Genomic DNA, 19,240 nt, shown 5'->3' on the forward strand with positions numbered 1-19,240 from the left:
ATTTTGCGGTGTGTGTTGTTGTTTTTACTGTTTTAAACCTTTGCAGTAATTATAGCTCAACGCAACGACAACAAGCTCATTAATCAACGTAAACTGTGTACAAGACTCGACTCTGAGACCGACAGCGAGAGCAAAATGGCCAAACGACTGGATTACTAGCTAGAGCAGGCTCGGTATGTTGGGGTGACTCCTGAGAAGATATTTTTCGTTGACGAAGAAAGAGCTAGTAGCTTCTACCACCGCACCGTTTACTTTTCAACCTAACAACTTGAAAAAAAACAACTTGTTTGGTTCCGGTTACCCGACGCGACCTAGTTTTTCACTGCTCGGATCCTAAACCTTTTAAGACCATTTGGAAAACAATAAGTCGGTCCGAGCTCGCGTACTCTACCTATCTCTGCATATCAATATTACAGTGCTAACACGGAAGTAAAATCATGATAGAATATTGACCCGGAAGTAAAACAATGAATACGATGATGATGATGACGACATCAAAAGCTGCAGAACACACACTTTCTGTTTTACAGTGGCGATCAGTGGATGTGGATGTAACATCTGGTAAACGAAAAAACAACGATGATGGAAACGGTTAGGTCAAGTTTTGCCATTTTTAGTGTATTTTTAAGTATGTTACAGATTTCAACTAGTATCCACGATGGACCATTGACTTTACTGATTTCGTTCGACGGATTTCGATGGGATTATTTACAGAAAACCGAAACTCCAAATTTTGATCAGCTGATCGCAGACGGGTCTTTTGTTCCCGATGGCATACAGAATTCATTTATTACGAAGACATTTCCAAACCATTTTACCATTGCAACGGGTATGTGGGAGGAAAGCCACGGTATTGTCGCTAATAACATGTATGATCCAAATTTGAAAGAGCATTTTGCCATCGGTGAGGATGGTTTTAAAGACAGCAAATGGTGGGATAATGGTGCTGAGCCAATTTGGGTTACAAATCAACTCCACGGAGGTCGAAGCGGGGTTTATTTCTGGCCAGGAAGCGAGACAAAAATCAAAGGAATTCTACCGTATCACTATATGAACTACAGTAACACAACGCCTTTTAAAACACGTGTTGATGGAATTATCGACTGGTTCACAGCAAAAGAAGACCCGATTAATTTAGGACTGCTATATTTCAACGAACCAGACCACACAGGACACTCGAAGGGTCCTGATTCCGACGAAATTAAAACGGTCATAGAGATGTGCGACAATATCACCGGGTATTTGATTCAAAGATTGAAAGATGTTGGTCTGTACGATCAAATGAATTTAATAATAACAAGTGATCATGGAATGGCAGAATTGGACAAGTCACGTGTGATTAAGCTAGACGAGTACGTGAATCGAGATCTTTATGATTATGTGGACCACACGCCAGTAGCTGCACTGAACCCACACGACCGTAAGTACATGCATGATGACGTAAATTCGTACAGAGATGTACAGTATATAGTTGCAGTAATTGTTAATACACAATTTTTATCTTGTTTCTGGGTTTTCATTCTAGGAATCGTACATTATATTTGATTTTCACTCTAGGAATCGTACATTATATTTTATCCCAGAATGTCAGAAACAAAAAAACAAAAAACATATTAATTATTTCAACTAATATTATACATAGATACACTAAATTTTTCCACATGCAATCAAAGGAATGCATATAATTAGTTAGATTATTGTTTTCCTTGTCTACAGGCTAAATATAACAACATTTTGACTTGCATATATTTCTCCTACCTTAAAGCCTGGCGCACACACAAGCAAAGTGCTGAGCAAAAAGTCAAAAAGAGAGAAGTTGTGAGCATTTTGCTCACGGTTTGCCGCACACACGAGCAAAAAGTCATTCAAGGCAAAAATTATCAAACACGATAGATATTTGGCTCACAGCTCCGAACGTTCGAAATCTCATGAAAATTTACGCGCACACATGAGCTATCTGCTGAGGAAAATGGCATGAATGACTTTTTGCTCAGCACTTTGCTTGTGTGTGCGCCGGGCTTTAGGCCAAAAAAAATAATTGTGTGGTTCCGGTTACCTGACCCCATCGAGCTTTTCACTGCTGACCCTAATTTTTTTTATGTGTTTGAGAAAAAAATAATAAAATTGCAAAAAATTGTGAAGTCTCACAAGAAATAGTGGATGCAAAAACTGACCAACTTAAAAAGACAAAAGTGTTCTTCCAATTAAATCTGTAATGGCTTTACATGTGATGGGATAAAATAAACAACACAGAGACCGACAATTTGGAAAACAATGGAAAACCTGAACTAGACACTCACACAGAAAAATAAAAAAATAAAAAAATAAAAAATCTACCTACCCCACCTATTCTAAAATTAAATGTAACCGGAACCACACATTTTTTTTTTATTAGGCCTTATGGAAATGATAATTATACAGCATATATTGATACATTTGTAGTAGCAGGATTCCTGTCATTACAACAATCTATGATATACTACTTACAATTGTAAGATTCTCCCTTCATGGTTTGGTGCAACAATAGTACTAGGATGATGTATACTTTAAAAATGGCATATAATAACACAATGCGGTTAGTCTTTGACTTAAGAGGTGCAGTCAGCATTAGTAATATCTGTGTACATGTAACCAGAAATTCTCTGAATTTTACATTGCTCCACCAAAAACTGCTATATACATTTAACAGATGTATTCTAAAGATACATTAATTCGAATCTGCATTGACTCGGATGCATACTCATTACTTTCCTTCAAACTTTTGGAGGAATTATAGGAGTGTCATTCACAGTACAAGATAGTTGGTTCTTTGATATTGTTCTGTCTTTCTCCTTTTTTTTTTATTTGTATGTTTTTCTATTTTCAATTTTATCTTGATGGCCTGAAATAAAGAAATAATAAATAATGAATAAATTGGCAAGTACAGTAGGTGTTATGTGAGTCTTGTAGATTGTGGTCTTCTTGTGAAAAATAGTGTAAGGAGAATTTTAGTATGGCCACCCTAACAGGGTTGCTGAGAAAAGACAATTCATATTTCAGCAACATGTCAATGAATGATGTGTGAACAATTGTAAGACTTTATGGTGATGTTACATTCAAGTATTTTTTGTTATGTTCATTGTTATTCCCACAAAAAGATACATGAATAATTCATACGCCCCAGTCACAAATTTCACAATACATGTATGCTGGTCACATGAACAATGGTTTATTTTCAACAAAGGATGGTTTGACTTGCAAATGAATATCAAATTTGAAAGTAACGACCTGCATTTATTTTATATTATAATGTTCTCTCAGTGAAATACAATCGTTGTAGTACCATAGACATGACAGCCCTGAGCGAGGCGAAAATCTGTATGACTTTTTGAGAACCCGAAAGTAAAGTTATACATGTACTCAAAATTGTGTGTACTTTCACTTGAACTACATGAGAAGTGGTGTTTCTGGTTTTGTAACTGTATATGACGGTCACAAAACAGAAATGTGTCATTTCCGGATTTTTTTTGCAATTCCGACATGTGACCATCATGTATATGGAATCAGAAACACCACTTTTTATGCAGTGTATAAATATACAAAAACTGTGCAATCGTAAATTTGTACTCTTGTACTACTGTCAAATGAATGTCACTAAATATACAACAGAAGCCAGTTGACTTGAAACAAAACAAAACAACAGGACTATGTCTCGTCAACAGTTTTACTAACACTAATCACTATATACCTTTCAACATTTGGTGTGACGAAAATGTTATCAGCCTTGTTAAATTTTTTTGTGTGTAACCTAACATTATCATATTTCAAATAAAACTGCTAAAATATTGTTTTTATTTTTATGTGATACAGCGATGCATTTTTTAAGCATTTCTATGAAAACACAAAAAGACAGATTAATTTGATTGATAATGATGCTGTTACTGTTGCATGAGGTACTTACAAATGTACATCATTGATGGGGTATACCCCCCCCCCCCCCAGTTCAAATATGTGCGTTTTATCATTGTTGCATTTCCAGTTGTTTGATACTGTTTACGTATTTTTAGCAAGTTTAGATGGGTAACGTTTTTTGAATGAAAACAAATCGCTTTGAAAACAAATGATTCTTTTGGCTGCATTTTCAAATCATTGCATTTTCATAATTTTTTTTTCTTTTTTTTTGGGGGGGGGGGGACATCTCTGTGTAAACAGGTGCAGATGCAAAAAAAAGCACTGTCACAATGACTGTTAATAATGCGATTTTATTTGAAAACAGAATTGTATAATTGGCCTTTCCAAAATTTGCCATGGTGGCGCTCTACTTCCTGTCTGTGTGTAACTTGGGGGTATAAATAGTATAGGTTACTCAGTCAATCATAGAGCACTGCTGCTTTCCTCGATGTCTGTGAACAATATGAAAAAAACATCCCTGATTTACACTTCTACAGAATACCAAGGGACAGAGCTCTTCAGAAACGGTACTATGAGGTGATGATACCCCCAATTTGAGTGAGGGCGCTGTATTCTCAAGTTCTTGTTTGCAGTCTTAAATAGCCTATTGAGACCTTAATCTCTACTAAGACAATTAACGGGTAATTCAGATATTGTTTGTTTAATTTAAATAATTTGTTTTTATTTGTAAATTTCAGCCAAGAACACTTTGACTGTGTATCGTGCTATCAGCAACATAGCTCATATGACAGTGTACATGAAGGGTGACGAAAAGAACAGCATACCGGATCACTTCCATTACACCAACAATCCACGGATAATGCCAATCATCGCCATGGCTGATGAAGGATGGAGTATTGTCCGAAACATGTCAGATTTTGAAAAATTCTTTAAAGGTTAGTATGTTCTTCTCTCAAATAAAAATGTAGAAAACATCATAAGTATGAATAGTACTTATGAAGATGATGTGTTATAAAAAAAAATCATTCACTTAATATCCTTCACAGCCAATAATGATAAAAAAAAGGTCAATCATTCATTATCACAATTTAATACTGATAGTCATATGATTTATACAGTGAATACATACAAGACTTTCCAATTAGTAAAAATGATATATTTGCTGATAAAATTTTATTTAATACAGTAAGGGATGTGGATGACAACTGGGTATTTATTTTGGTTTTTCAATTATACACTTATGAAACAACTCCACTGTGTTTGTATACAAGGGAAAACAATGTGAAACAAGATGTATGTATATACAATGTACTAAATTCACGATCTGTACAAATGTTATTAAATGGTCTACTCTACAGTAATTAAGATTCCCAGACTTTGGGTTAGTTGGCTATTAAGCAATTATAAGGTTTAAAAACTTATCTTCGCTCCAAACCCCCCCCCCCACCCCCCAAAAAATAAAAATAAATAAATAAATAAATAAATAAATAAATAAATAAATAAAAATAAATAAAAAATAAATAAATAAAATAAAAAAAATAAATAAAAAAATAAAAAAGCTGATGTTTTCGGATTAGCATATCATTGAGTGATTTAGCCTCACTCTTTTTCAACAGCGTAAATAAAAATTAGTTGTTTTTCTGCAAGTATCATTCCAACGTGGACAACTTTTTATTATGAGATTATTATATATTAAGTATACAAGTAAACATTACCAGGAACATTTTACATGGTTCGTGATGAACATCTTCAGCTGACCTACGAAAGCCAAAAGTGTCTAGAGAGGAAATTGTTTATTTTTGTTCCTTGCTACTACCCGGTAATACTAATAGGTAACTCTGTAGCAGTGTCAATCAACTTGGGTGGATGTTAAGAGAGGAAATTGCTTTTTTTATTAATCATGTTAAGTGTCATATAGGGTAAGTGGTCGTCATGGCTATTTTTAATAACTTCATTAACTGTGATGGTAGACAAGTGAAGCGAATATTACATGGCTTAACAAGTAACATGTTACTATTTTAATAGAGTGCTGTGTCAGTGCCCCTTAACTTGCTTAATATCATCAACCAGTTACCTTTAAGAGTCACACTGACATTTAGATATAATTCTCTAATATAATTCTTTGCTCAGCTTAAGAAATTAAGGGGCCTTGTAGCAACTCGTGGTAACAACAAACTCTTAGGTGACACATTTTATAGCTGAAAAAAGAATATACTTACTCAAGGATGTTTTATGAAAAGTGGGTAAAAATAATTAAAAAATTGGCAAGTTGGAACATTTGACTCACACTCACAGTCATAATTCGAGCCCCGCAAAACCAGCCTGATCATGTAGATAGTACATGTACGTCCAGGCTATGCAATTGTATATTCTATATTTTTTCTCAGTTCAAAGACGATAATGTAACTTGTACATGGTATAATAATGTATTACAGGATTTAGGGTTCTTTAATTTTTGAAATTTATTTAAGTCCAGTCTCGAAAACTGTGTTGTTAGCTTAGCAACATGTGGAGTTCTCCCCATGAATTCAGACACATGATTGAAATTGGTTCAATGACTATTAGAGGTAATGAATATATTTGAAAAAAAGACCATATAGTTTCACTTGCCAACCTCATTGTGTACAAGTACTCAACCTTTGTATCATGCTGCGTTAACTCTGCTATACTGATATACAGCACATTTTAAGTTACCATTCACCGACTGGCTTTGATAGAAGCACATAGCTATTAATAAGAAACTGCACATACTAAACTCCTAAGATAGAAAGATTTAACGAATACAGTTTCTTGCAATATTTTGTCTAAATAAAATGAACTAACATACCCCTATGCAGATATCAAATGTAGACGTTAAAACATTGGCACCTGCATGTCAGCATCTTGTTTCAGTATGGTTTATTTCATAATAGAAAAAAAATGTAGCAAGAAGTTGTGATCGTGATATCCTAGTGTACATGTAGAATACACAGTTTCGTTATGGTTTCTGTGTGGTTGGTATCAAACAGAGCTGGTGTATGGAAACTTGATTGGACTGTAACTTTTATCATCATTATACCTGGAGTATAGTTTCCAATGCAATTCAGTAGAGAGCATGTGCATCAAACCCCGGGCATTAATTTTCTGTATAACGCCCGTGTACACTTTGCCCAATATGGCAAGTGGCATACTCATTGGTATCCATTCACTCAGTGATTTGGCTTTGTTAATTTATTCACTGTTTTCACAATTTTGTGAATAAAATAGCATTTCAGTTCCAATTTATGTCATTATGTGATTCAAATGATGTTACCGTGCCACTACATGGGGTATATGATAAAACGTTTATGGCATGGATATGGGTTTTGTGGACCTCAGTGATACTTCTATTTAAACAACCTCAGTCTGCAAAACCCATATATATAACTGCAGATTAGTATAATATTATACATTTATACATGTTCACTCTGTGCAGTGACATAGCTAGAAAGAGAGTCTCAATGACAGATTTCAATAAGACTGAACTATCCAATATAGGGCAAACGAATAAAGTAACATCCACAAACGATGAATAATTCAATCATACACAATGTATAGACTGTACCTCAGAGTAATTAAAACATGAAATTTGTGACTCCCATAGGTTGTAAAATTCATTGTAAATATTAAATTATTAATAAAAATATGAGAACATTATTTAATAAATTATGTGATCGGTATGTTCAAATATGATATACAGTGGCTCAGGTTATTAAATTATAATATGGTGTAATTTGAGATGAGTAAATAGAATTCTGTCTGTACCTTCAATTTACACAGTAAACTTATACTCTAATAGCCCAAAACGAATATAGTCAAAACAAGTGATGTATTCTAAGAGTGGGTACAAGCTAGTCTAATTCCTATGACGTGTTACGATTACTATAATCATCTGCACTCACGTATAGGGAAAGTCCTTATTCTAGCACAGAAATCTGTGCTACCCCCACTGGATGCATGTCAGTAGTAATCCATCATAAATTGACAGGCAGTTGCAATTGGTTAGTTCTTTTTTCGACAATTGCTCATTAACCACACTCCACCTCTCCAGTCAGCAACTAAATTCATGTGCCGACGTGATAACATCATCACGTTTGTATGAATGTAGTCAGGGGTAGCACAGATTTCTGTGCTAGAATGAATTTCCTTATACGTGAGTGGAGATGATCATAGTAATCATAATGCATCGTATAGGAACTAGACTAGTAGAAGCTAGCTGTCTGCGTTCTGACATTTTATCAGGTTTGCCTAGACCAAACGTAGTATATTCTATTAAAGAGAGAAGTTGAGCTACATTGACCAGAGATTCCTTCTTGTCTAATGTTGGAAATATTGAACCTTAATGTAGTGTGCACCACAGAAATAAACTGTTTAATTAAATGTTTTGTTATTTGTTCAAGATATCTCAAACCCATGCACATCCACCCCTCAGTTCAAATCAAGGGGAAATTATGAGGGTTCCTGTTTGAAATGGAGGTTGATATATCACAATATTAAGCCTTGAATGAAAATTAACTAAAACATAAACTATGGGAAAATAAAAGATTGTCAATTTCCATGAAAAGAAGACGTTGAACTCCCAAATTTCTTTTATATCAAAAGGACCAGGAACAATCATTTGGTGAGATTTGAAAAACTTGTATTTTCAAAATTGGTCACCAAGGCGTATTCTGGTACCCTTTAGCAAAACTCAGACAGTTTGAAAAATACATAACGATGAAAATGGCTGTAGATTCTAAATGCATTACATGTGTATTGAAATGTTTTAAGACACCTGGTATCCATATTATTTATCATACATGTAATATTTAGTTATTATTCCCCGATATACATGTACATGTACATTTTTTTGTAGCCAAAGAAAGTATGAGGGTCCTAAGGGGCTTTATCACTTTTATGTCAAACTCAAAGATGAGAAATGGCAAAACTGTTATATTATTAGTATTTTTTTTGGCTGAATGAAGACAAATATAGAATACTGTAATTTATGAAAAATCAGAAACATTAAAGACCTTGAAAGATTTTACTCATGTTTTGAACATTGCAGAATAACATTTCAGAACAACTGAATAGATATGTGTTATCTTGACCTAGAAAGATCAGGGTATAAATCTCATGGTTTTTTTGTTTGAACGTGTTCAACTTGGCTTGCGTGTGGTATAAAATGAAATATGACTTGATGAAAATGTTATCGTTTCCTTGGTGACCATATTATTTGCTAAATGACAATACCTTTTATATTGGTATTTTAAATAAATAGTAATATTTTAATATAATATATACTTAATAAATATTAATCCAAAACAAATTCAGAAATTGAAATACGGTCATTGCTTGTGCAGCCGCCCAGATTCCACTGGTATTATAACAAGAGGAAATGAGAGTACCCAGGGAAAATCTATGTTGTTTTGTGGGGGTCAAACTGAGTATTATCCTTCTTACATACATGTACAGATCTTAAATTTTAAATCAAACCCAGGCAACGCCAGGTTGGGGTCAAAAACAGACTGCAGTGGTAGGATACACACAAGCTGTTAAAACCACACGGCCACTGACAACCCGTCCTGTTTTAGGGATTAGCGTCCGTTTGCTATTTCAAAAATTCAACAAATGAAAATAATGATGCCCATTTTAAAATTTGAAACATATGTCTACAGATAAAGATTATGATTATAAATATGGTAATTTCATTGTTGGAAGATATGTTAAAATATGCTAATAATAGATGAACATATTGGCATAGAGCACAATGGTACTGTATGACAGTATGACAGTAGGTAGATTAACATCTGATTCTGAGAGAGATAAGTTAATGGATGTTTTGGTGATGTGTCTATGCATGTATTTGAAATATTGTAAATATCAAAATATGTAGTCTAGCCATTTTTTAAAAAGAGATTATGATTTGAGAGCTGCTTCAAAATTAATATTGAGTCAGATTATTTTGTAGCAGTACATTATTCAATGTGTTATGTTTAGATGAACTGTCGATGGATAATTCAATAAAAATGGAGTCTGCAAAACTTTTGATTTCTGAAAGATAAAAATCTGGTTTAATAATTACTTTTACTCAAATCAGAATTGGGACCGTGGCAAATGAATATCTTCAAATTCAACCAAAGCCACCAATACAGTCATAAAATCATGTCTTCGTTAATCAGGCACAAAGTTCTGCCAATAATAACTTATTATTATACAATGTCCAAATACGGTATGGTATATTTATCAGCTCTGGACGCTTATAAATACAAAATGTATATTGCTTACATCGTTTTTACAGTAGGGTGGGGGTGGGGGTGGGGTTGCTCTCATTTGTGTGTCATTAAACAACTTTTGGTACATTATTTCTCATTGCGCTAGATGGGATGAAGCAATATCCCGCAAGCCATGAATGACCTCTAGACTAGGACTGGCTATATAAATGTTACCATTAATTAGAAAATGCAATATCGAATCTGATAGTTTTTTTATTAGCGAGATTAATCTGAAAAACATGTCAAGATAGATTTCATTTCATATTAATCATATTTATATTTAGTTGAACATATTGTTTGCCGTCGTGATTAGTTTTCCATATATGCCACAATTGACAACTGCAATATGTTCATCGTTATACTTATAAATACTGTAAACATGATAACGCAGCACCTTATTGGAAGGGTGCTTTCAGCAATTTGAAATATCTACAATAACATGCTTTCTTAATGTGAAGATTTTAGAATTATGATTGGTTTAGTAAGATAAACACATTATTATTATTATTATTATTATTATTATTATTATTATTATTATTATTATTATTATTATTATTATTATTATTTAATATTTATTTATTTCTGGAAAAAAATAACACACTACACGTGCATCTCAGCACATTGTACAAACTGAAGTTAAAAATTGCAATATTGAATAAATGAGGAAAAAAATAACAGTACACACACACACACACACATACACACACACACACACACACACACACACACAGGAAAAAAATCAGCACTAAGTATAAAAACCGACCCAGTAAATAATTCACATTTTATAACATACTAACACTATTATTTAGTAGCTATCAAATGGATGTTGGTTTAATTATGTGCACGGTAGGGTAGCATTTCTTACGTCTTTCAGGATCTTGAAATGTATTTTTTGGGGGACTTCACTTATTTACTCTATCTTGATTACAGGATGATTACATTTGTACATGCACTCAACAAAAGCATCGCTATCATCACCCACTTGTGTACTCTACCACATTGAACAACAACAATCTAAGTTTGTGTCTCTCTTAGTAAACCGCAACCTTGATTGCCACTGTGGTAACCAAATGAAAGAGCCAGTGGAAATGTCATAAACTTTCCATTTTCTATTCATTTATTATATATCAGGGGCAAATCACCAAAACAGCAAGTTGAACTACAAATGTATGATTAAAATTTTCTGTCTTTCTTGCTATTCCAAATAAATAAATTAAACTTACAATAACTTAGGGAATGTTTTTCCTACTTCTAAGTTTGAGAGCAGAGAAACAAACAAGAACAGGTTTCTGTATAATATAAAGTTGAATTTATTATGTAGAGGAATTTTACACATTCTATTTCAAGTTTCAAGTTACAATAGATCACATTGAAAAGAAAATTCATACTGATAAAAAAGTGCAATAAATTTTTAAAGGCTAGAACATTCTGCCACAATTAGGGGTAGTGATACAGCTATGGGCTTAATAGATTTATTAGTTTTCATTTTTTATTCCTAATGAAAAGGGCACATTGCAACTCTGTATGTTTCAGGGGAGGGGGGTAATTTTTGCAGTCGAATAAAAATACCAGTAGTATTCTAATTACTGAAGTATATGTGTTTATATATTAATTATTCCCTCATATTTTTCTTCGTTCAGTTAAGGAATATACGAGTAACTGAAGGGGTCTTGTCACTACTCGTGTCTGCGATTTGTTGTGAGAAGACCTCTTAAGTCATGAGTATTTTCTGGTTGAATGAAGAAAAATATTTGGGAATAATATAATTATACCAAACACATAATTTATTAAGTATTGGGAAAATAATGGCAATTTTTGAATGTTTTTTATCATATTTTGAGCACCTTAGAATCTGTGACATAGACATGGGTCATTATGACATAAAATCACCAGAGTATATAATCCATATTTTCTGTTCAAAGATAATAACTTGGCTTGTGCATGGTATAAAGATTGTAATACTAATAATACAGAGATATAGAAGAACTGATGAGAGCAACATGCCAACCTACATCACAGGCAACAACTGTTCTTTCTCAATCAGTTACATGTATCTGTTGTCAAATTTTGCTCTTTGCGTGAAGTCTTCTCTAAGTTCATTATCTATACAACCAAACACCTCAGTATTATTTCATCAGTTGTGCCATCAGGATACCAGTGAGATAGTTGATTATTTCATATCGAGATACATTTAAGTCATATAACTATTAGATCTAGTATTCATTTGCATATGACTCATACATACATAGGCCTTGGGCCAGCTGTGAAAATATATATACTTAATGTACGTACCATATGTGAATGCATGGAAAAAATAAATAATTTGATAATATAATGATATTTTGATGAATGTTTCTTTTCATAGTTCAAGGACAGGGTCAATCTATTACCAATTAATTTTTTATTACCTTGCTGACCCTAAATCCCTTATTGTGTACTTTACATAATTACCAATTAATTTCAACTGCAAATTGCTACTCACAGAACTTCAGAAGACACAATTGGTTTTTTGGAAGCAAATACTAAGAAGAAACAAAATGATTGTTGCAATGGATAATTTTTGTATTAAATAATGATTTAAATGTTCTAACTTATGTCATGATTTTCTTACATGAATTTCACACAGACAACATGTTTAATGTCGTTTGGTAGTCCTCAAAAAAATGAACCCTATAAATGGCTTTGATACTGTATTTTCATACTTTATGGATATATGACTTCATTCTATACTTGTATATATTTCAGCAATATCTTATTCATTCCCCAGCTAGTGAAAATATCAACATTCGTCATGGATGACTTATTATTGCGTAGGCGATCGACAGTGTAGATACGGCAGCCATGATTGATGCAGACTACAGAGATAAAAAAATGTGTATACTATTCTCATTCAGGGCCGCTTAGAGTCGTGCTAACTACATGCATTATCCCTATTTTAGATGTGTTATTTTGTTGTTGTCGACCAATCAGATCTTTTGATTTGCACCATCAATATACTGGTATAATATAGTATTTATTACACTACAGTATCACATCAGTTTATACTGTAGGTGTTTTGCTAGTGGCTGCTTTTTTTTTAGACAAGTGATAATGAAGGGTAAAATATTATTTGGAAAAAAATAAGAATTGTAAGCATTGCTATAATGTTAAATTCTGTGTTCCAAAGTAATTATATTTCATTATCTTCTTAGGCCAAAAAAAAAATATATCTGGTTCTGGTCAGTGTGCGCGTGCCCTGAATACCCTCGCGTCGATCCTTTTTTTTCTGATAATTTTTGCTTTCCCGTTCCTTATTTATTCCTGATATCAGGAGAACAAGCAGCTGAAATCTACCCTACATGCCAAGACTGCTTAAATACAAAGCCTAAACTGCTTCGAAGAAAAAGGAAGTTTTTCAAGAGATAAATATGATAGAACAGAGTATGTAAAGTGTCAACAAAATGTGCATTTACATATTTGCAAAAAAAAAAAAAAAAGAATAGGAAAAAAAAATTTGCGTCCACGCACCACTTTAGAAAGTTTACCCTGACCAGAAACAGATGGTTATTTTTTTTTTTTGCCTTATCAAACCATAAGCAATACCTTTTCCATTATATTCGCATGAATCATTTTATATTTTTGTTCTTGCAGATGAGGAAAAGGGAGGTCATGGGTATGACAACACTCTGAGATCTATGCATCCATTCTTCATTGCAAGTGGTCCATCAATCAAGAAGAACTTCACTTCAGATCCGTTTAAGAATGTGGATATCTATCCTATGATTTGTGAGATTATGAATCTGAAACCTGGTCCAAATAATGGAAGTTTAGAAATCGTGAGCAAAATGTTAAATGTCAGTCATTCTGGACATCACCATGGATACCAACATTTCAAAATATCCGAAAGACTTATAATAGGTGAGCAGGTTTATGTTTTTAGTCCCTGCCGGGGGATTGGGCTCTGTCCATCCATGTGTGCGTGTATGCATGCGTGTGTGCGTCAGGAGCCATTTCTTGGAAACTTATGTTTTTAGACCCCACCAGACAAAATCCTGGGGGACTTAAGGCCCAGTTACACGATGCAACTCATGAAGCAATTCGTCGCATGCGACGAGGCTTGCAACTGTGACGGGGGCGCGTACACGATGCAACTTAGCCAACTAGTTGCATGGTGAGTCGCAAGAGCTAACTGTTGCACATGCGTAAATATATAAAAGTAATAGGTCATCGAGGTCAAGTCTTCTAGCGGCAGGAATTTGGCAAAAATGCTATGAAATTGCTATAATTTACGAATAAAATGACTGAAAACTTGTTGAAGTATCGATAGTAAAACTCTATTCAATTCGAAGTTCGTTTAGGGCGATGTTGACGTTTCCGATGTGGCTACTTGCATTCAAGTTGGAAATAAAATTATGATATTCAGCGGAGATCAAGCATTCATAGACATTGTATACTATTGATAAGTGGTAACCGTGGTGATAAATCGAAATTATATCAAAAATACTTGCTGAAATAGAATATATTTATACTAAAAACATGGCGGCCATAACATTGAACGTCATTTGACACGTAGGTATATGTCAAAGGTTATTACTTGCAACGCGACGAAGTGGTTACACGGTGCAACTCACGAAGCAACTCGAGAATTAACTTGCGACGAGTCGCAAGGAAACCGACATGTTGGGGCGAGTACACGATGCAATTCGTCGCATGAGACGAATTGCATGGTGCATTGCTAGTCGAGTTGCATCGTGTAACCATGCGTTCATGTGTTCGTGCGTGTATGTGTGCATGCGTGTGTGCATGCGTCCGGAGGACTGGACTGATTTCTCACAAACTTGATATAAGGACAACACAGTATGGCGTACATATGTTCCTCAATTTATTTTGTGATACGATTCGATATGGCCACCAGACGGCGATTTTGTTATGATTTTTTCATGACCAAAACCATTACGTAGACATGCCTGAACAGAAGTTGGTATAAGGACAATGTTCTATTACATACATATGCATGTCATTTTATGTCGTGATACGATCCAATATGGCCACCGGTCAGCCACATTTTTCACGATTTTTTCATGTCCTGAACCATCACTTGGACATGACTGAACCGATTTCTATTATACTAGATACAAGAACAACACACTATAGCATACATATGCACATCAATTTATTTTGTAATTCGATCCAATATGGCCGCCAAAATTTAAAAAATCCACATGTCAGTTAGGATAGCAGAAAAAAGTGTAGTAGCATTAGTCATATGAAGTCTGTGGGTGGGCAATATTGTACCCAAAATATATAGATTGTATGTAATGGCTAATGTGTGTCTTTATGTTATTAACATGATATACATTCATTTAAAACTAAACCATTGTGTTCGAACAGGTAATACATTTTTTTCTCTCTTATTTCCAATAATAGACTCTTTATCATTTTTTCTATTTTATATTTCAGCTATGATTGTTGCTGGCACGATATCACTCATTGCTGCCATTTTGTTGACTGGTATGTGTTGGCGCCAACGTAAATACCGTTTGACAGACTATATTCCAGAACCTCCAACACCGGATCCTGAGAGTAGGAAAGCACTTTTATCAGCTGAAGAAGAGGCATAAATTCATGTTTGGAAGTGTCGTTTTATTGTCCCATTTTTATCCTGTGCCTCATAACGAGAATGTGAGTGCCTTATACATGCAAATGGGTTCATGCTCTATTTAATGTGTGGACGGCTTAACTAGCGTTTTGTTTGTGATGGACTCTGCAGCATTATCCACCAAATACCATATTTGAAGTCGACCTCTATTGACCCTGTTGTGTCAACCAATAGAAATCTTCCTACTAAGCTCATGCTTCATTTTTTTCTATTTTGCTACTTAAGCTGTTAAATAATTGGCTTAGGCTTCATCCCCTCCCAAACATGCTAATGTGCTACCAATCCATGTTTGAAACACTATTGCATATGAAATTATAGTATGGGCCCTAGAGACGTGGCAACTTTGATGTAGCGCTGTCAGTACTCAAAGCAACCAGTGACTGACTTCTCAGTTGGTTTGCTTATCCATGAACATCTCTCTTGTGTACTTGAAGTATAGATCATGTAGTCATTTCATGTGAACATATTGAAAGCTAGATAAAGGTGAATCATATGACTTCATATAGGATCATAGGGAGGTGTTGATACAATATGGGCCAGTTCATGTTGCTATCAGTATTGGGACCTTAATGCTGTATACATAGCAATACAAAAACACACAGATTTTGTGTTTCTAGTTTCTAAAGGCATGGGACAATTTGGGGAGCAATTCGTCGCATGCGACAAGGTTAGCAACTACAACTGAATGCATACACAGGGCAATTCACCGGGCAATGTGAGAAGCAACTTAAGTTGCAACAAATTGCAGAAAATCCAATATGTGGGACTCCTTGTGACGCACCTGGCAGTGTCACAAGGCCTTGTGATTATATGTGTACACAGAGTAATTATTTGTATGGGATGAATTGCTTAGTGTGTTCCTCACTGAATTGCCTTGTGTATCTTGGCCATAGGCCTTTTTAAATCCTTAGTATAGATATGTTTATACGTGCAGTACTTGATTTTAATCCACTGTTTGATTTGCCAGAAGTTCGATTGTGCAGCTATGTAATTGAAACCAAACCTGATGAACATAATAAATTGACTATCTAGATTATGATTTAAGTTAAAATATGTAGAAGATAGGATAGATACAATAACCATGACAACAGTAAACATGTGTAAGAGATAGGATAGATACAGTAACCATAACAACAGTAAACATGTATAAGAGATAGGATATATACAGTAACCATGACAACAGTAAACATAAGAGATTATGATAGAATAGATACAGTAACCATGACAACAGTAAGCATGTATAAGAAATGGGATAGAAACTGTAACCATGACAACATAATTTATCAAGCTACATGTTTAGAATTTGTTAAACCTCTAAATACAAACATATTATCCAAATAAATGACACTGCCATATCTCACCTTGACTGTATATGGTCATGACACTAAATATGCAGAAATCGTTGACATGACAACTACAAGATAGCAGTGATGTTATGTCCTTAGGCAAGTTCATACATCCCATGGATGAAAAAAGATACAAAACTATCATGTCTTAAATAAACCCAAAATAATTATTAGTCATTTTAAAATGAATGTAGTTTCGAAGGGTTTGAAAGGGGGGGGGGGGGGGGGAAGGAGGTGGGGGCAGGTTACCAGGGAATTGTAAGGGTTTAGAACTATGGGGATTAGTACAAATTAAAATTAAAAGGGATTTTGAAGTACAGGGGGGGGGGGGGGTCGAGTACCAAAGTTAAGACCAAAGTTAATTGAAGATCTTCTACATTTGTAGATGACATACCAAATTTTTGCTATCAAACGTTTCAAATGTACTTTTCAGCAAAACAGTAATTATGTAGAAAGTATATAACGGTGTTCACTGAAAGTTTAATATTGCGAGAAAAATTTTTTGAAAACCGATAGATAAGTAATGACATTGTGGACACATTGTGAAAGAGTCATATTACATTTTAATAATTTCTTCAAGTAAATCTTTTTTCCTTTATACTATAAATATCTTCTCCTTTTCATCTTTTGGTAAGTTTACCTATACAATGTATTTCCATTGATGTTAGTCAAAATTTGCCAAGCATTCCCTTAGTAATACACTGCCTAGCTATCTATAATGTATTTTTAGACCACTTTCCTCTTTTTTTTCTTGAGGCTGATATAGACATTGTGTTTATTGTATTTAACTCACCTCAAACAATCACATTTCTAGTCTGGATGCAATGAAGGATAGCACTTAGCTGTCACCTTTCATCCTAGATAAAACTCAAAATATATATTCAAAATAACCATGTATATTCAAAGATATCATGTTTTTTTCTGTATACAGATGTGTTAAATATAGATGTTATTTATAAAGTCTTTTGCTGTTGAAAGTATGGTTTTTACATGTTCGCTAATTGAACAAAATGAACCCACCTTGCACGTACATTTCAGAGTACATGTCCATTTCAGAGTACGTTGTACATTTCTGACTACAGCATTATTAAATTTTATGTTGTTTTCGACTCTATCTTTCAGATCACTTTCTGTTTTAAAACTGTAGCTATATCTTAATTTGTGGTACTTATCTTCTAAATGTATGTGTACAGTATTTATTTATTTATTGCACCCCTTTTTGTATCGGGGGCTCACTGTTAGGAGCAGTACTAACAGAAAATTAAAATACATACACTACTAAAAAATGAGAGAAGATATGACTAGTATAATCACAAATAGAAACAAACAAAAGAAAACAGAAATCAAAGGGAGTTAAGAAGATTGAGAAATTATTGTGAACTTGTGTATGTGTAGTGCATACCATACCGTACCATACCGTACCGTACCGTACCATACAGGTTAATTGCCCATTTCAGATTACGATTAAAATTGAGGTGAAAACAGCTGTCTGGTGGACCTACAGAAAAATTGGTCCAGAACAAAAAGAATAAGGGGCGAGATCAATAACTCAATGTTGGTTAAAATAATAAATTCTTTATTTAGGTACAGACAATCCTTGTTTCTGGTTTAGGCCTTTAGTGGTATTCTAACGGTACATCAAATCTCAAGATCTCTCTTTACTTCTAGCTCAATGAGGTCCTGAGATGAAACTTCAAATTCAACCAAAGCCACCCACAAAGTCATTAACATCATGTCTTTGTTAATCAGTCACAGAATTCTACCCAATCATAAGTTAGTCTTTATTGGAGGCAGTTGTGTAATATCTAAACATGGTACATTTGTCAGCTCAGAATGATACTTACACACTGTCATTGTAAAAAGTTGAGGGTTTACTCATTTGCATGAACAACTTTTGGTTCATGATTTCTCATTGAGCAATACAGGATCAGTGATGTTTGGCTACCAGCATCTAGGCATCTAGGCTATTTATCCAGCGTCAAGTCAGAAGTACATGTACACTGAACCCAACGTATACATACATAACATCTAAGAAAACTAAGCAAAGCAAAAGAGAATTTGGAAAAAGGGTATAAAAATATACATACAACATT

At 34.1% G+C, this 19,240-nt stretch overlaps 1 protein-coding gene across 1 annotated transcript; it reads left to right on the plus strand.

Moving 5' to 3' along the window:
- Positions 1–535: 535 nt before the first annotated feature.
- LOC144432606 (ectonucleotide pyrophosphatase/phosphodiesterase family member 5-like) lies at positions 536–17,354 on the plus strand. The gene is made up of 4 exons (XM_078120858.1): positions 536–1,420; positions 4,629–4,826; positions 13,794–14,060; positions 15,603–17,354. The coding sequence occupies exons 1-4, from the start codon at positions 580–582 to the stop codon at positions 15,761–15,763; spliced, it is 1,467 nt and encodes a 488-aa protein (XP_077976984.1). The 5' UTR covers positions 536–579; the 3' UTR covers positions 15,764–17,354.
- Positions 17,355–19,240: the final 1,886 nt, after the last annotated feature.

Source organism: Glandiceps talaboti, chromosome 3 (assembly GCF_964340395.1).
Source record: "Glandiceps talaboti chromosome 3, keGlaTala1.1, whole genome shotgun sequence".
NCBI classification, from domain to species: Eukaryota; Metazoa; Hemichordata; class Enteropneusta; family Spengelidae; genus Glandiceps; species Glandiceps talaboti.